At 33.8% G+C, this 20,446-nt stretch overlaps 1 protein-coding gene across 6 annotated transcripts in view; it reads right to left on the bottom strand.

The window, feature by feature from the left end:
• Window positions 1-937: 937 nt before the first annotated feature.
• Window positions 938-20,446, bottom strand: part of LOC136031203 (uncharacterized) — a 91,388-nt gene continuing 71,879 nt past the window's right edge. For all 6 annotated transcript variants that reach the window (XM_065710581.1, XM_065710589.1, XM_065710572.1 and 3 more), the window contains 3 exons: window positions 7,262-7,459; window positions 3,531-3,615; window positions 938-1,221 (listed from right to left, as the gene is read on the bottom strand). In XM_065710581.1, the coding sequence (XP_065566653.1) occupies window positions 1,092-1,221; window positions 3,531-3,615; window positions 7,262-7,459 (413 nt within the window). In that variant the 3' untranslated portion in view covers window positions 938-1,091. The remainder of the gene's footprint in view (window positions 1,222-3,530; window positions 3,616-7,261; window positions 7,460-20,446) is intronic.

Consider the following 20,446-nt stretch of genomic DNA (forward strand, 5'->3'; position numbering starts at 1 on the left):
CCATTGGGTGGGTGGGGGGAGGGAGTCGGCACTATATACAAAACGATCAGAAATTCAATAAAAAAAAGTCTTTTTTTTAAAATTAAAGTATGCTAAGGAAAAGTTTTCAGGCGGAATAGTCCACAAGAAATTTTTCAAGAGGAATTTTCAGCAAGGATGGTATTGTGCAGGGCAGGGGGGGGGGAGTTTACTGGGGAGGAACTTTAAATGGTGGGATATTTCCATGGAGAGGGAGGCAGGTTTCCAGAATTATTTGGAACATGATCAGGAATTAAATAAAAGAACAAGTTTTTCAGCTGAAAGTAAGGAGTAACATTAAAACATAAAATGAACAGAAATTATTCCGTATATGATGCGGAATACCCTCTCTTCAATAACCCGTTCTTTGCGCTAAAGTTTGACTTTTTGTCCCAATTTTGTAAGAACAACTCATGAAACACAAGGAGTTTTTAATTAGGATGAGAAGCATTTTTGGAAGTACTAAAAACATTTAGCTTGAAGAACAAGAGATTGAGGAGGGGACAATCCCCCTTATATGTGGAATAATTTCAGTTCGTTTAAGTCTTCGCTTTACTCCTTTCTTTCAGTTGAAAAAGATTTTTTTTTCTCATTTAATGAACCAGAAGGAATATGTGGAATCCACTTGAACATCCGCTAGGATCGGTGAAAAATACTATAGAAAAATTATCTCCTTGGCTACGCCACTGTAGTCATTTATGTATGATCATCGTTTTGTATATATTATTTAAATGTATTTAAGGATTCTGCAAACATGAAATATTGCTTTGCATCACATACCTAGATAACCAAAACTTATGTTTTGATATTTTGCCAGACACTAAAATAAATAAAAATTTTACGACCTTCTACATTCAGAATTTCTTCAACAGGAAAAATCAAAATAGATTAGAATCTGTCACAAAATTTAATAACTTGTCAAACAATATAAAGTCACAAAAATACTCTAAATAAAATATTTTCAACACTAAAAAATAATGAAAAAAACTTAACGACATTAAGGAAATGTTGTTTACATCTCTGAAGTTATTAGAGAAGGTAGACCAAATCTTAGCAATTTGACTAGAATCACATCATTTTCCCCGAACGAATGTCAGAAATTCTTCTCGTGTTTTTGAATCTGATCTGAACTCGCCCAGCATTGAAGAAGTAATTGTTTTGCTATTGATCTTCTGAACACCTCTCATCACCATACACATGTGACTGGAAAACGAAAAGAGAGGAATAAAAAAAAAAACAAACAAGAAAATAAAACCGAAAAATAATGAAAATAAAACAAAAATGAAAATAAAACATGTATGAAAATAAATGAAATGAGAAAAAAAAAATATAAAACAAGAAAATAAAACCGAAAATTTTAATACTAAGACCAGTTTGAATTGGAATCAAATGAAAATCAAAGTATTTTTAGCACTGATACTAAGGTCATTACTTTTTCTTACGATATTTCACTAATAAATTTTCAAGTAGAATTGGAAACTGACGCGTCTAATAACAATTTTTGACATCTTTGAATTTTCTGAGACTTGCCGCACTTTGAAAACGCTAAAAACCGATGTATCCTGGTTATTTTTTTCCGTGCACGGAAAAATATTTCGTTTGGTCCGATATATAATTTATACAACAATATGGCAGAAGTGAAAATTTTCGGCAGCGCTACCAAGCAAGCTTTATATACAATAGCAGAGTTTCATTAGTCAAGATATTTCTTTATTCACAATTGCCGATTAGATAGTAACACATCTAATTTCTAACAAACTAATGCTCTAGGGACTTCGGAAACACCAAAGCTCCAAGTATCTTTATGAGCCAAAGACTCTAAGCATTTTTCCTGAGTCCAAGTCCCTTTTAGCCTATTTCGAGTGCCAAAGTTTAAAATCTGATAGAATAGTCATCTGAGGGATACAGATGACCAGATAAAGGTCCCAGACTAACTAGACAATACTGATTAAGAAGATTCCGCGAATTAAAGGGAGGCCAAACGTGCGCAACTCACTTCGTTATTTTTTCTTTCCCTTAAAATAAACCTAGCTTTCAATTACAGAATTGTATTTATCTCCTCTAAACCTGTTCAAAACATAAGGCAACCTTCAATTTACCATAATTCTGACACCCACGCAAATACATAATCAATGAAACCAGTAATCATGTACCGGAATTTCTAAACAGCAAGTGTTGGAGCAGGACAAAAAAAAAAAAAAAAAAAAAAAAAAAAAAAAAAAAAAAAAAAAAAAAAAAATCATGCTTCTAGCGTAGTCCAGCAGGTTTAATGTGCTTCAAACCACTTTTGCTTGAATTTTCGTTTACACTTAATTAATAAAAAAATTGGTTAACTGTTCATAATATAATCAGTCAGTGAATGAATTTATTGTACTAAACGAATGTAAAACAAATTAAGCAACGAAAAAAATTACAACCCTAGTAGCGAACTAAAAGGGGAAACACTCCAAAGACAAACTAAAAAAGGATGTTTTAACGATCCAACAACATTTAAGTTTTCACTTATGATTAACGGCGATACAAGAAGTATTGCAAGAAGCCCGTCGTAGTTCACGTAGTTAATTCACGTAAGAATTACTTACGTGCTTACTTTGATCCCAGCCATTCTCGCAAAGTGTCTTGGGCCAACAACTTTTATCACGTCAACTTTTGTCAAGTCCCCTTTAACAAGAGGGCTGGTATATCGCTCTATCTGGTGCAGTGAGTGACAGCTGGGCTATCTTGGGCTATCAAAGGTCTACTTTCACAGTCTTCCTCCTGACCGAAGGCCATTGAGAGAAAAATAAAAGCCAATTTTCAGGAGAAAGCTTGCTTCATTCGCTTGACATGGCCGACCATTTTCTACTACTACACAATCAGTACAGTTGTTGCTTCTTAGCTTTTTAAAAAATGTTTCAGTGGACTTCAGCCATGAGCGATTCAAATTAGGGGTGCAACAACTGTATTTGATTTTCGCAACATGACGGAAGCATTTAATCTTGAATGTTGGAATTTTGTTTTGTATTCGATTTTCAGTGCACATGTTGAGTATCTATACATGGCTATGCGGATGACTTGGCTGTGGAAAAGTTAAAGTTTGAGGTTGTTGAATGGTTGTTTTTCCAGAAGTTGGCCGGTCTTCAAAATCTAGAGCTAGCAAGTGCAAGTCGTTGTTTTGCATCATAGCTATGGCAATATTGAGCCGAGGGTGGCTTAAATAGGTATAAGAAATTGATCGTCATTTCGACTTATCATACACTTATGGTGATTAAAAGGAGAAGGGGTATCTTTTTTACGTCTCACAGTTACCATAAATTCAGAGATTCTGGCATAACTAGAATTATTTTGTTAATAACAAAAAGTTAAACAAAATATTATTAAAAAAAAAAATATTTTAAATTATTTAATTTTATTTTTTAAATTGTTTTTTAAATTATAACAAAAAAGAACGCAATTCAAAACCTAGTTTTCAGTGGATCACAAACAAAATAAACACTAAAGTACCATTAACGAAACTGAAAATAAACACTTACGAAGCTTCGACGATAACTCCGACTCCTCGTGGATTGACAGCCTCGACAACAGATTCTGCAATTTGCTTTGTAAGTCTTTCTTGAACTGCAAACAAGTTAGAACATTATTTTGGTACAACATTGCTAAGTCAGTCAGAGAAACAGCTTAAGATTATTCAGACTAAAAGGATTAGTGAGTCGACTTCATTTGTCTCAATCGTGTGCCAGCTTTTCAGAAAACCGGAGCTGGCAGCGTTCCCCCTTTCTTTCAAACTTTTAAAATCCACACTGGTATCGAGATCGTTCTTGACAGTTGCCCACCAATTCTCCAATTGACCACCAGGATGTCTGCACCAATCTGGAAAAGAAGCAGCTAGAAGCACTTGCTTGATGATTCGGTCATTGGGTCTTTTCAGGACATGGCCAAGCGAACACAAAGCAATACTGTCGGAGAATCCCCTCATGATTTTCCGTGAACAGCGGCTGGTCAACGACTTCCATTTCATCGGGATGAGGTGTCTTCAGTGGTCAAGTCCCAACTGCATAGAAGAGAACAGATCTAACGGATAGCAGATCAGATACAATTTTTTATCTTCATAACGTTATCCTGTCAGTAACAGAAATGGCGGCGGAGTTGAGAGAAAATGCCTTGGACTTTATTAATTCTGTTGATTAAAAAAAAAACGCAAAATTGCTTTTGAAATAAAATTAACCTACTCAAAATATCATTAATACAACCAAATATTTAGGAGAACTTGACTTAAGAGGCTATAATACTTTTGTTGCCAACAAAATTTGACAACATAATTTTGCTGACGACATAGTGATAGCCAATCGGACACTTGCCGGGCTCGAGTGATATCAGACTGACCAAATTATTTACGCCTCAAGGCCTCATAAGTTATGCAACCGGTATTGTTTTTCATATGATGGAAAGACAATGTGGTTTTTGCTGTTACGAAAGTAAGGAGCAACATTGAAACTTAAATCTAAAGGGAAAACTTCCGTATTTGAGGAGTACTCTCCCCTCCTCAATACTTCACTCTTTACGCTAAGCCTTGAAAATCATCAATAATGCTTCTCATTCAAATTTAACAGTCCTTGTGTTTCACTTGTCGTTTCTACAAAAATTTTTGCAAAAAATCAAACTTTTAGCGTAAACTCAAGCGAGGTATTGAAGATGGGGCAATCCCCCTCATATACGGAATAATTTCTGTTCGTTTTAATTTTCAATATAGCTTCTTACTCTGAAATGAAAGAAGTTGCTTTTTTTATTTAATTTGACCGGAAATCAAATCATACAAAGAAATTTCAATCCTCCTACGTTATACCTCAGGTCCAGGAAAAATTCTTCTCTTGGAAAATACTCCCCCTGCAGCAAATTTCTCCCCGAAAGATTCTATCTGTTTCCCAACAATGAATACTATATGTAAACAATGGGAAAATTACATAAGTTATAGCCCTTTCCTAGGAGCCTGGAGATCATGTTATCGTCAGAGGCATAGCTCTCGGACCTTTCAACCAGGCTGAACAAAATAGCTATCTCAAAATTTTGATCGAGTGTGTTTGGGAAACCAAGAGTTTGGGGGAGGTGACTAGTTCTCGTTCAAATGAGCTTTCTGTCGATCTTCTAGGACCATTGGTTTGATATGATCACCACAAGGAAAAAAAAACAATTAAAGCAAACAATCAGTGATCTATCTTCAGACAAAATACAAAATTTCACACTTTTTTAAAATAGGAGATGAAAGGGTTTACAGTGGGGTTCTCTGATATGCTAAATCTGATTTTAATTAAAATCGCTTGGATTTTGGGGGCGATTTCCCCATTTTTTTTAGAAATATGACAAATTTTCTCAGGCTCGTAGCTTTAGATGGATAAAAAAAACATAAAGAATTTTATATACTTTGAATCAGCATAACAAGTCAATAGTTTTTCTGTATATGTTGTTATCAATATTCCATTTTATTTCGAGTTTCGGTTAATATTTGGCCGAGTAGCTCCTTATTAGGAGCTTACCTTACTTAGTTCGTTACCACGAACTATTTGATTGTCATAAATGAAATGCATAGCACCTGAATGTGAATAAAATTGCGTGGATTACCTAGTTTGCATTCCAGAAGACAGTTATCATTACTTGTGACTATTTATTTATTAGGCCTATTATTTGCGTCCCAAAAATAAATATTGTAATGGCAAAATTTACTTAGTTCTTCCTATTAGAGAGGACTTGCACCTTCATATTAAGAGAGACCTAAAATGTTACCAGCTTTGGTTCATTACATCCAAATCTATATACATAATCGATAAACAATCGAAATTATATTTGTCAGTGTGTTTGACTATGTATCCTGCATGTATTTCTATATTGTTCATCTGATCACCAAGACACTTAAAGACATTGTTGAGTGCAATCTTGCGAAAGTTTTAGGCATATATTTTTTTAACCCCTCTCCCCACCAAGATCCTCCTGATAATTTTCGCAATGAAAAAAAAATTAGAGACCCTTTAAGAAATATACTTGACAGTTCCTTACGTTCAAATATCACGCTATTCACATTATCTGGATACTGATTATCCAACAGCAACCGATAGGTGACCTAATTTTTCAAATATTTTTAAATTTAAAATCCTGATGTTATTTTACATTTGGCGAAAATTGTCCAGTAGGGGAAATGTAGAGGGGAATTCTCTGTGGAGGGCATTGTCAGAGGGGATTTCTGGGGGGATATTTTTTGCAAGGAGGATTTCCTGGGGAGATTTTTAACGAGTGATTTTCCACAGAGTTTTCCAGGGCGGGGGTGAATTGTCTGTAAGAAAATTTCCCAAATACTTTTAAATTTGAAAATACAATCCCTACTAATACGCAGAGGAATTTTTCGCGGTGAAGAATTTTTGGAGAGAGGATTTTCGGCAAAGGGGGAGTTTTTCACAGTTAGGAATTTTCCAGAGGGATATTTTCCAGAGAATGCACGATGGTTAAGAGGAATTTTCTAGGTTGGACTTTCTTTTCTTTTGAGATTGCAATAATGCACATTTGGCGAGCTTGTAAAGGATCAAATCAGTGCTTTTAATTTATTTTTGGACAAAAATACTAGCATATAGTTAATTCAATTATAAAATAGGTTTCTCGAGCGCACCCTCAATAAATATTTTTTTTATGATGCACTGATAAAACGCTTGCATCTTTAAGTTCCAATTTGGCACTTGATATTCAAGTTAAGACGATAGCTATTATTATTTGTTCCAAATTTGCTGTGAACAGCTGCTTGTTCAAGGTTATTGATATTGTCTAACCAACAAGGAATATAAATTATATAAGAGGTTATATAAGAGTATATTTTGCTCTGCAGTCAATTTTTAATTTTTTCAAAAGGCTGGACGTACACAACCAACTCTAGGAAGTAGGAAAAGGAGATAGAGGGTTTTCCAGGTTGTAGGGGGGGGGGGTTGAATTTAAAATTTGTTGCAAGGCCAAATATATGTTAGAATATTTCAATGCGGTTTAAGAAAAAAAAATGCGCTTCATTGACTAGGTAGGAGCCCCGAGCGTGTACTGGGCGAGAAATGAAACGTCAAGAATTTTTGGGTGCCATTTTGGTTTCAAAAAAGGCGGAGAGAGAAGTATATAGAGAGAGAAAGAGAGAGGGAGTGTGAGAGATAGAGAGAAATGTAGACAGAGAGGGTTTTTATAATCTTGGAATTTTTTTTGAGATGATTGCAGTTATTTTTAGTAAATTAAAAAAATGTACCTCGTAATCTCCTGCTATATATTTCAACAATTCTGGCCAGCTTGCTTAGACCAAGAACTTTATTATTTGGTAGGTATCCAATAGAGACTTTTCCAATAAAAGGTACAAGATGATGTTCACACATGGAAAACATTTCAATATCTTTGACGACAACCATTTCATCATGATTCTCATCGAAAATAGCGTCATTTAAAACACCTAGAATGAGAAAGCTTTTATTTTACTCTGCATTTAATGACCAGCATCGAGTCACGTACCATCTGCGCTAAAACTAAAAAAGAGGCTTTTTCCTAACTTTCAATGATTTCCTAACTTTCAATTACCTTTCAATTTAAAAGATTTTTCCTAACTTTCAATTATTGTACCAAGTAAATAAAAATTTCTGGAACTGATCCAGACCCAAAATTAGAGCAGACAAAGGAGTTTTAAGGCTCCTACCTCCAACTCATCCCTACATCTAGGGTTTTAACAATCTTCTAAGACAAGTCGCGAATTCGAAAAAAGGAAATTTTAAGGCTCAGCAGTTATACGGCTTTGTTAAGTTGGTTCCTAGGATTTGAGCATGATTATAAGTCACATCGTTTTTTTTTGTTTTTTTGGTTTTTTTTGCACAGTTACGACATTCAAGGGCGTTACAAGCCTTAAGAGCAGGAAATGAATGGAAGCAGAAGCCTGAAAATATCTTCCCGTCCTAATTTGGTCTTAACATCAATTTAAGAGTTTCATCTACCTCGCACAGTATTTTCAAACTTTATCGAAAGCCTTTTTCCTGCAGACAGAGGAAGGTTGCAATTGTCCTTTGGATAACTTTACTAGACCTTAATTTAGGATGTAGATCGAAAACTTAGGTTTATTCAGCGAGCAGAGAATCCTTCCGAGCTAGAAACCTAATGTTTTCCAATTTTACCCAAACTATTATCAAAAGTTGTCTTTGTCACAAAAACGAAGCGACGAAAAAATGGAAAAATTAATCACTTAGAGTATGTAAAAAGTTTCCAACTTTTTTTTTCTGCTCTGCGAAATACCACTACGTAAAAATATTGGAAATTTCTACGTTGAGCTATAGAAAATGGTAGTAATTTTTGTGTCGTCCGCAAAATTTCTGTAGTTTTAACTGATAAAAAAAAACATGTTTGGAAAGGCTATAGGAATGCAAATTTGTACATAAAACTCAAAATTAAATCGAAATTTTATAGCTTCCAGTCTTTGTATACTCATTTTGGGAAGTTCTTTTTAGAATAGTTGAGGAAGAAGAAGAAAAAAAAGTTAAAAACCCAAGAATCAGATTTCATATTTGAGAATCCCGTATACGTTACATTGGAAAAATTTCTCACATCTACAAAGTTTCTAAATTTAAATGCCACATTCTTCAAACAACATTACTAAAATTATTGAGCAAAAGTGGGGGCAATGGAAAAATTCTGATTACATTTTAAAATTCAGCATCAATAGTCACATTATAAGTATGATGAATGTTTTTTAGCGTAAAAACTGTGTTGCTAGTGGAAGCGCTGAAAGAAACGCAACTGATGAGCCAAAGGTAATGACAGAAAGAGGTGAGAGCGAACTCTCAGCTGGAATTCTCGGGAGGCATCTGGCAGTTTATAAGTGGCAATAGAGTTCCTGTGCTGTTTTAAAAATTACTTTTCTGTGAAAAGGCAGCGGGGCGGCGGAGTGCATCTGGAACTTAGATGATAAATCAAGGAGTCCAGTTTTTGTTAGGATGACAAAGAAAGTAGGCGGATTTTAATTGCCCATAAACATCTTCTTTTCTTGCCAAAATTGCATTTAATTTCGAATCTAATTGGATCATCGTGCATAAAATATCGTATCAGAATTTCATTATTTTAGGGCTCTTTGTCTCCACTCTCAGGCAGAAATTAAGACAACCCAATGTAACTAAGTACATTTTTGAGGTCCAGGATATGTTTGTCATAGTTTTCTTACAACCTGACTGAAAAATATATTTAATTTTCTCAGTAATAATTACCTTAAGTCTAACCCTGACCCTTGTTGATCTTGCTGAGGGGGTTGCTTCAACCCATTTTGCTCTAGGGTTACTTCCACCAGAAATTTGAAAGGCAAAGGTTTAGAGCATTTGTTGCCGACGTAAAATCAGTCTTGAGACTGCTGACACTGTATCCAAACACGCCTTTCAACCCATCTTTGAACAAGCTATAGCAGGAAAGGCTTGTTCCGTCTTGCTGTGGCAGAAACTTCAATATAAGTAACCTGCAAACCTCATAGGATATACTAAGGAACTACCTCCGCTTTCGTAGAGAAAATCATTAACACAGCTAGATTGAATTTCTCACCGGCTTGACAAGCTCACCTGTATGTTTCGTGGGCGTCTAAAGTGGCATAGACCATTTTCCCCTGGATAGATAGAGGCTTTGTACGGTCCAAAGCGTTTTTCCATTTCTGAATTAGTCTTGATCTGAGAACAGGTTTGAGCTCTTTTTTCTTTTTGTTGTTGCCAGAACCAGATCTTTATTAGAAGTGACTAATGCTACGACCCTCCAGCGAGACCAAAGGGCCGACTTTACTTGCGTAAAAAAAAAATCTCAAACACTACTGGATTGAACTTTTCATCCTAATGACAAATAAGAATGAGAAAAAAGCAAAATATTATCCTAACCCAGAGTCAAAAACCTTCTTAAACCAAAATAGAAAAAAGGACTACATACAGTCTATTGGTTTAAGGTACTGTTGGTTTCTTCTTCCAAAGAATTTCTGAAGTAATAACTTCTTACCAAATTATAATTTTGATTCTAGTTTTAGGTTCTATGTCTTTTCTAAAACAAAGAAATCGTTGGAGCCGATTAATTATTAAAAAAAAAAAATATACATATATATATATATATATATATATATATATATATATATATATATATATATATATATATATATGTATATATATATATATATATATATATATATATATATATATCTATATATATATATATATTTTTCTCTATCCAAAGAGATTTTGGAACATCCATGTAAAGTAAACAGTTCTTGAAAATACGATATGATCTTTATGAATGTTAAACGTTCATCTGCGAAAGCACTTGAGAAATTGCCCTAAAGAAATTGCCATTAATGTAAATTCAAGCCTTTTTTCCCCGGGAACTATTTTGCAAACTTGTCTGCATGTAGATTTTTAGAGCTAAACAGAGTGAACCATATGTCCACATCTATGCCGTAATATTGCTCCTCATAATTTTTCTCAAGTTTCTAAAAATTTACACTGAAGAATCGAGTATTAGTTTCTAGAAAAAAAAATCCCACTAAGACTCACTTCAGCAAGTATTTATTTTGTAGTAGAACTAGTTCAAAGAAAATAAGTTTTCTATTATGAAAGTAAAGAGCGAACTGACTCGTGATATTTCCCTATATTTATAGAATTCGGAAAAACTACTGCTTTACTGAAAACGCAAAACCGACGAAGCGATATAGAATAGCAACAGGCAAGTACCTAAGAGGCGAGCTCATATGCCTATCTAGTCTTTTACCGTCTATGAAATCATTAACTTTTCCAAAACGATTTTCACTCTCCAAAAAACTCGAAAGAGCCCAGCATTTAATCATCTCTCTAAAATGTTACATGAGCACTAGTTATTTAAGCGAAATCGAATGGCCGTCCACCTTAAATTTTACCCCTACGTATATTTTGAAAAATTCCTTTTTGGAGACTTTTTATTGGAAAGGGCCCTTTTTTGGCATTTTCATTTCGAAAAATGGAAAAAATAACCCCGAGTAAACTTTGTGGGTGTCATATGACACTTCAAGATAGCTTTATCAAGTCAAATTTATAAACCACCCTTAGATTAAAAAAGAGCTTTTAAATCAGCTCTTTAACAGCTCTCTATCATGCTGCAATAGCCTTCAAGCTCTACTAGTCACTAGACGATTTATGAATAATATTAAGGAGACTGAGAGGAGAGGATATAGCAAAGAGTATGATGCAAACACAGGTTTAGTTGTTTTCAACTATGGAGATTTTTTGTATCTTTGTATCTTTTCCCAGAATTATCTTCAAGAAGAAAAACTGCTATTGCAATCTCTCTTCTTTTCCAATTTCAAAAATTTTTGCCTTACTCTAGAGATCGTGAAAGGGACACATAACTAACGCTCTAGTCGTGCGGAATTTTTATGTTATCCACAAATATGAGCATAATGTGGCTCAGATATTAAGCTAAAACTGTCAATATGATACACTGCAGCAGTAAGATGTGTCAGCCCAACACAGATGCTCACGCTTCTCCTTCACCCCAGTCTAACTAAAGCTTGTCATCTGTCTAATGCTTATCGTTGTCTAAATCTGTCATCAATTAAACATTGCTTAGACATCCTAAACCTTCTTTCATTATGTCCCTAGGCGGCAGGGTTGAAGCACTTTTTTTCGCACATCTTATTATTTTACAAGTGACTGATTGCAAGTTAGGTAGTGCTTAAGCATACCACGATTGCAGCATCCTCTGCAATCTTGTAAGAACGAATCCTACCCCACAGCAACTGACAATTTGAAAATACGTTAAGAAAAACTGTCGAGTGAGAAAGAATCACCATCTGAGACTAATTCAGAAATGGCAACTATAATTTTGATTAATCTTAATGGTAAAATCTCATTACAAAAACAAATTTATTAGAATTTTGAAGAACAGCCTTAAGCCCCACAGGTACGCTGTTTGATCCAAATGAAAACCGTGCCATTGGAATCATCAGGGCCGTAAGATCATATTTAGAAGAATTAAAGTCCCCCATCATCAGCAAAAAGGAAATTCCGTTTCTTATTCTCTTTTTTCTATCGCCGCTAGGAGGGTGCTGAAACACCGTAGTGAGATGTTTAAGGGATCATTTAAAGGAAATGGCTATGTCTAGTGCTTCTTAATAAACAAAAGATAATGTTTAAAGAAAATGCAATATACAAAAATAATATCTTCATATACAACATGATGTAATGCACTTATCTTTTGACAAGATATAATTGCACACAGACCTTTTGAAAGGTTGCTTCTTTGGGGTATGATTTCATATTTGAGTGGTTCCGTTGTCTAATTCACTGGGCTTTATTGTTTACTAGGTTTCAGTTAAAGTAAATCGAAAGGCTTTCTCCTTTTCCAAAAAAAAGGTTTCCGAAAAACTTCTTTTCCGATAGTGCCTTTATGACTTTAATGATTCTGGAATTTGACTGCGCCTTTTGCCTTCTTTACTAAAAGACAATTCTTTCTTATGAAAACTTATCGAGTCCATCACATAATATGAAACCAGCAAGACTTACAACTAAAAAAATCACTCTAACCCAACCATTTCCCCCTCTTTATCCAGTATAGTTGCCTTTTTTTTAGGTACTATGAGATGTCATTTTCTCAAATATAGGCGTAGTACATTCCAAAGAAAAAATTATTGGGATTGCTCAAGTTCCATCGACTCTTCTAAAAGCTTAGGAGTTTTCAAATGAGACTATGAAAAAAAAACCGAGATAATTGATTAAAAATTATGCTTTTCTCTTAGAAAATTGTGGCACTTCTCCCACACTCCAAAGAGAATAAAAAGGTTACTCAGGGCCAAGGACACGTTCTGTCTTAGCTTAAACCCTATTTAATAAATATTAAGTCTCGTAATATTACCAACTAAATATACTTTATTGTACTATAACATTTAAATAGCTTTGAAGCTCAATATAACCACAATACTAATGCTACTAACAACAACTAACTGCAATACCAAGACGCCTGTGGCTAACGCAGCTACTCGTTCCTCCATCCCAATCTATTTAAAGCCTCCCTATTTACACCCTCCCAAGAAGTTGCCATTTTCCGTTAAATATTTCATTATGACATAGTCCCAATCCAAACGGTGGTGACCTGCTTTTCGTTAGGTCCTGGACGGTTGCTCGGCAAGGATGATCTGGGGAAACCTACTATCGCTCATCCACAGAACGTGTCCTAGCCAACCACAAGTCCATTATAGGACCGTGTCCTATAACCACAATAAGTCTTTAGTAAGTCCTAACTTGTAATTTAAATTTCCGATTATATTTAAGAAGAGGCAAAAATGATCTTACTATTAAAAAATTAATGCAAAACGATGAATATTTCCGTTTAAGAAAGCAAAAAGTTTGAAATTACGAATAAGGAACAATATATTTATATTTCATTAATGGATTTGGCTTATGAACTATGAGATCAATAAAATTCTTCAAGCTAAAGACGTAAGCGAGAAGAAAGTTTTAATTTGACCTAGATTTTCGAATAGCCTTAGACTATCACGAACAATCGTTCTCATAAAAGATTTCAAAGGGCTTTCCTTTCTTTTCCAATATTCAACAGAAAAGCAACTAGTGGCCTACGCTTCTCTTTCCTAATTTATAAAAGTAATCGCTTTCCGAACAATCTTGGAGAAAAGACTCCCTACAAAGGAATTATCGGTCCCTGTAAATAAGTCCTATAAAAGGAAAAAAAGAAGTAACTTTTTCCTGTGATTTTGTTTTGTTCACTCATCATTATCAATGACACTAACCATGGCACTAAGATAGAAATCATCTCTGGACATAAACTTTTACCAGGGTTACGAGCCCCTCTCCAGCAAAAACATTATCCACAGATACTTGATGTCTTGGAAGCGTTATATTTTTTCCTATAGTCAAAAGAGGGGAAGTTTGTTTAAGCCTGTTTCATCCACCCCGTAGAATTCAATAAATTATTTCACAAATTTTAGATCATTTCGACCGAGTACCATGCCTTTCAGCTCATAGAAATGTAACCAGTTTTCTTATAAAATTCTTCATTTACGTACCGATAATTATGATAATGGTCCCACTTTTTGTCCCCCAATCCAGCATTAGATGGAGCTCCCTCATTGTACATGTCTATTTTCGTGCTGGCATTTGTTGGCCCTTCGATAACTAACTAGCAAGCTCCCACGTTCATTTTCTTATATTTATCAAAGCAATATTCTTTCCAATAAAGTAATTGTTCCTTCACAAAGGAGAAATCAAGACCCGTAATAAATTCCTAAAATGAGCCTTGTCGTTTTATTAAAAAGGGTTCCCTTTTCATTTGATATCAGCTTAATGGCACAAAAAAGAAGTAATAGTACTTAAACAACATTGATATGTTAGCATTAGCGTACACATTCTGTAATGACTGTTTCCTTGACTAAAGAAAATTACAATTTATACATTAGCTTTCGTTAATAATTCTTAGTCCTTTTTAACAGAAATACGAATTCTTTATGTATGAGTGTGATCAAATTTATTTTCAAAGTAGGAAAAACAAAGCAAAACTTGTAGGAAAAAGTAGCAAAACTTGGCATGGAAAAGAACTAGACACCTATTACCCAATATTTTTCTATTAGATGCCTTTATGTCTTTCCACTAGCCCCCCCCCCCCCCACACCACTGTGGATGGTCCTAATATCAAACATGTAAAATGGTGCTGATCTTGGAGACATTAACATTCAGGATCTGGCCTAGACTTCGTTATTGTGAAGATCAGGCTGACATCTGTACATATCCCCTTATTTGAGTTCTGTTGCATATTTTTTTTTTTTTTTTTATTATTTTTTTTTTTTTTTAGCTTTCACCGGAGACATACATCGCTGGTCATTTTACTTCATGCTAGCGGTAGTTTTTCCTTCGACAAGTGGCGAAATGTCACGCGTATATCGTTATATCTATCCCGATTCCACCTTGTACTTTCAATTCTGATTTAATTCTTGATTCTTGGTGATTCTAAATTTACTATGGTTTCCAATGCAATGGCGTTGGAGAAATTATGCATATAGAAATGATAGAAACAAATCTGCCAATAACACACTTCTGCTTGTCATATAACTTGGTCCAATCTAATATTCATCTTAGTCCCAACAACTTACCAAAGATGTGTTTTCTTACCAAACAACTCGCCACCAAACATAGGTGAACTAAAATATGTAGAATAGGTTTATGTATCTGACCTATGTATGTGAGTATAGACTTTGTAGGTATCTGAACTGGGCATATCGTAAACTTCTATCAGGCAAACCCCGAAATTCATTGGCTTGAATGCATAACGACATAGACTAATTCACGGTGTACTTGAGGATGATCCAGAAAAGCAGCTGCTACTTAGTGAAATTAAGCTCAACGATGTTTGGAAACCCGTGAATTATAAAAAGCATTCTGTAAAAGAGTTAAGCTTCTTTCAAATTTTCTGGTCATATAAACCAATGTTATTGTTCATACTAGTATAGTGAGAACATGGATTTATCATTAGAATAATAACTAAATCATCCCAGTGTCAATGTGTCTTGATCTTGCAGCCGGACTATGCGTTTTTCCGTCTGATATGGCATTTGAATCTTAGATGTTACATGGTAATTTGTTTAACCACAAGCTCCCCAAACTCAGACTTTGGACTAGTTTTTAGACGGAGCCACATAAGACAAGTATCTTGAAATGCTAAATTATTAAGAGGTTTTCCAGTTACAGCAGCAGTTTGCTTCATATGACCTTTATTTTAAATTTGTATAACCATTCACATTATTTAAGAATCGTCCATGAGTATTTTGATGAAAATTTTTCTACGAAATGTATTGGACGAAGAGGTGTAATGATCATCGACATGTTGACCAGACTTGAACTCGACGATTTTTTTTTCTTTTGGGGAGAACTCAAGGACAAAATTTACAATTAAAACAGAGAAAAATAAGATACACGAAATTTACATAGGGACTGGATTACATAGGGAAAATTACATTTCATGAAATTAATACCAGGAAAGGCTTAGGAAAAAATATCGTCGAAATATAAGAGGCTATGTAAATCAGGATAAAAACGTGTTTAAGCAACTGAGTTGACAGAATTCCACAGTTTTTTTTTATCACGTTTCAAATTGAACTATTTTTCAATACTTTAATAGTATTACAGTTCTACATACAGTTGTATGTACCATTTGAAGAACTGAGATAGCGAGAACATTAACCTTAAAGTTTTCCTAAAATCCGTAGGTACTTCCCCTTAAAAAAAAGAAAAAAAGAGTAGTTTTCAGTAGTTTATCACAAACATCATGGCCACCATATTTAAAAAAAAACTAATTTATCACATATGAACTTCTGAGGCCTTATACTTTTTTCATCCTTTTAGTACTGTCTCTAAGTATTTCTTGCATAATAAATCTTCGTTACTTTCTAAAGGGTCTCAAATTTCTTAATCCTTTCTATGCCATTTCCTGTAATTTTACTACGATTTTAGCAAATTCTCAAAAGTTTTCCTATCTCTCTTTAACTATTTCTTCATCAATAATCGTGGCCCCGTTCATATCTTTAACTGGGACAAGTCCAGATTTACTATTTCTTTTCAGTTTTTTAGCATACCAATACAATATTTTATGCAGGGTACATCTTTTAAATGTTCAGCAATTTTTTCCATGGCTTCCACACCATGCTAGATTTATCCATGCAATTTTATCGATGACTTTACACCTACTTGATTCATATTTTAATGTTTTTTTTCTATTTACATTCCTCTTATTTCCATATGATCTATCAGTCAAATACTTCTTGTACAAGCCCCTCATCTTCTCTATTAAACATAAAGCTTTTCCCTAATATTCTTAGCTGCGTCAAACCTTCCCCCCAAGACACCATCTGCTATTTAAAAAGCTATTATCCAAAAATATTTCCACCCACCTTCTATGTTGTCCAATTTTAAACGTTTTAGTTTAATATTCAACTGTTCCTGGAAAGTTTCTCTCAAATTCTCATCCTTCCCTTAAATTTAAGAGTCAGACAAACTCTAGACAGTACTAGATGCTGATCTTTACTTTTAACATCAATAATATAACTCCTATACACTCCAGTATATTGTGTCAATCCTGGCAATCTTGTATTTGCACTAACATAATCAATAAGGTTGGCCGTCTATCGTCACCTGAATACTACGTAAACCTATGAGCCATTATATGACCAAATACTGTATTGCTTATAAATAGATTGTTATGCCTGTAAGATTGCTGCAGTCTACAACTGTTATCAATTTCCTTTTCTTTGCAAAATTTAGCAAGGATACGATATAATCTTTTGTTATTTTCTACCAATCTGAGCGTTAAAATAACCTATTATAAATACCCTATTTCTGCCTGGGATTCTGTCTATTTGTTTCTGCAGTTGTAAGTAAAATTCATCTGAGTCATTACTATCTCCGTCAGTTGGTTCTACAGGAGCATATACGACTATTACTGATACCCTGCATTTTAAATATGTAAAAGAGCAAATAGCATTCTATTATTAATAACTTTTCAACCTAAGTCAAACTTAGCTACTTCCTTATTCATCATAAGCCCTACTCCCCGTCTATGTACAATATCCTACCTGCCTGAGCAAGTAAATTCTATATTACCAAAATCCATCTTTCCTACCTTTGTGATATGGATTTCTGAAACTCCTAACAACTCCCATTCAAAACTTCTGAATTAGTCAGTCAAAATATCAATCGAAGATATGGAACTTATTTTTTACCGATGTAACATTCCAAGTGGTGATTTTCATGTTATTTAAATCTTCAAAATTATTACGGCCTCAGGCAAAGCTTCAAGGTCCCAACCCCCTGCAGAACGGGAATCAACCTATCTTCTCCAGTCCACACAAAGCCCATAAGCCGGCCAACAAGAGCCAGACAACAAAAAGTCCCTAGGACCACCAGTATGAAAGCAAAAGTCAAAATCCTGCACACTAAAAGTCAAAATCCTGCACAAGTGATCTCAGCCGACTTACCTCCGACTTTTTATATATTCATGCTAAAAATTATACTGCTATGGGGAAGCAGCCCATAAAAGATAACTTAGGAAGAGGTTGTTCAACAAAAAAAAAAATCAAAACCCAAAAGAATTATCTGTCTATCAGAACCTAGTGTAAATGCTGTGTCGTTTACTAGGCCATAATTTCCTCGGAAGTCGTCAACCCTCAATATCACCCAAAGCCGTTTGCAGTCACGGTTCTACTTAGGTACCTCGTGAAAGGTCCACCGCGGCGCCACTATACGGCCATGCAAGCAGGATCTTTTTGGAAGAAAAGACCTTATGACGGAACGTATACCCAAAGCAATAGATAAAAATTTATATATATATATATATATATATATATATATATATATATATATATATATACATATATATATATATATATATATATATATATATATATATATATATATATATATATATATATATATATATATATATATATATATATATATATATATATATATTTGTCCTCCCCCCCTAAATATAAAACCTGGAGATTCGCCCCTGTGTTTTATTCAAATTGTCGCGTACAAATTTATGGGGATTTATGTCGCGTACATTATTCAAAGATAGTGCTTAAGAAGGAAGGCGGTTGTCCTCCCGAATCTTCACTTTCTCACCCAGTAATTTCGTTGGCCTTGAAAATAACTCATTCCTACTCTTTATTTCTCCAAATTTCCTTTTTTTTTCTAGCAGACCAATGTAGTTTACGAAACAATCTTCACCGTCACTATGTTATCGTTTTCACACTTCTGAGATAATTGCAAATAATTATTCCAATTCTATGTATACATAAATGATAAATATATAAATACGTATGCAAACATATATATGTATGTAAAAGATCCACAGGATATGTCACGTAAAAATTGCGTGACAAAGAGGATACGCTTATGAGTGTCACTCAACTGGGAGAAGGGGTCATGTGATCAATGCAAATGGTTTTAATCTGTAAATAGCGACGAAAACCAAACTTCCTTTCCATATCATACAAACATAACTTAGGAACAACAGAGAAATTTTTCCCAATACAGTGGAATTCAATTCAGTGGATATTTCGGCCCTATGTCCAAGGGCCGTCTTCAGCACAACACCAGAAAATATATATATATATATATATATAAATATATATATATATATATATATATATATATATATATATATATATATATATATATATATATATATCTATATATATAATGTCCAACCCGCATTGCTGCTACTGACCTCTCTTTAATTTTAAAGGAAATTGTAAATAAACTTAAAACCTATTGTTCTGGTATTAAAAGGTTTTCGAATTTTAATCCATATTGGAGTGTTAATAATTCACTGCAGGTGAAGTCTTTAACAATGGTTTCAGCTAAAAGAATTGAGTCTTTCGATTTTGCGACAATGTATACTAATTTATCACTTAATGTAATGTTAGATAATTTAAAAACTGTTATCAAGAAATCTTCCCTCTTATCTAGTAAAAGGTTCTTAAAAATAGACACTTATAATAAAAAAGCTATATGGACAAATTGCTTTAATACCACAGTTAACTTGAGATGTTACAGCTTGGATATGATTTTTGAGCTATTAGAATTTGTTTTATACAATACTTATATAAGATTTGGTGGTGATTTGTACAAGCAAATCGTGGGAATTCCCATGGGGGGGAATACCAGACCATTTATAGCTGACTTGTTTTTAAGTCAACTAGAATATAAATATATGATGGATAAGAATAATCCAAATAATTTAAAACATGTTTTGTCAAATAATAAAAGATATTTAGATGATATTTTGGTCTTAAATTGTAAGGATTTCATTGATATTTCTAAAAATATATATCCATCAGAGCTTACTCTTGAACCTAGTCATGGCGCTGGTCATGAAGATCATTTCTTAGATTTAAATGTTAATATTTGTGATAATAATAAATTAAGTTTTAAAATGTATAATAAAACGGATGATTTTGATTTTGAAGTGATTAGTTTCCCATTCCCTGAAAGTAATATACACTCAAATATCACATATTCTGCGTTTTTCTCACAGTTACTTCGTTATGCAAGGATTTGTAGTAATTATATTGATTTTAAAAATAGATGTAAAATCTTAAGCCAAAAATTGATATCAAGAGGTTTTTCTGCAAATAAATTAACTTGGCAATTTAAAAAATTTAGTTTTCATTATAACGAACTTTTAAATAAATAGCAAAAGAATTATCTGGAAATACTTAAAGAAATTTTCAACTAATTTCGGAGGTTCGACAAATGATGATGCAGCGCCATTTATTTTGAATTGTGTTTCTAATAGAGCGGATTTTTTTAAAAAATAGCCACATGGTAAAGATGAATTCTATAATTGTTTAGTTCATTAATTTTTTTTTTTTTTTGTAATGTGTTAATACTTGTGA

The sequence above is a fragment of the Artemia franciscana genome, chromosome 1, assembly GCF_032884065.1.
Source record: "Artemia franciscana chromosome 1, ASM3288406v1, whole genome shotgun sequence".
In the NCBI taxonomy this organism is placed as follows: domain Eukaryota; kingdom Metazoa; phylum Arthropoda; class Branchiopoda; order Anostraca; family Artemiidae; genus Artemia; species Artemia franciscana.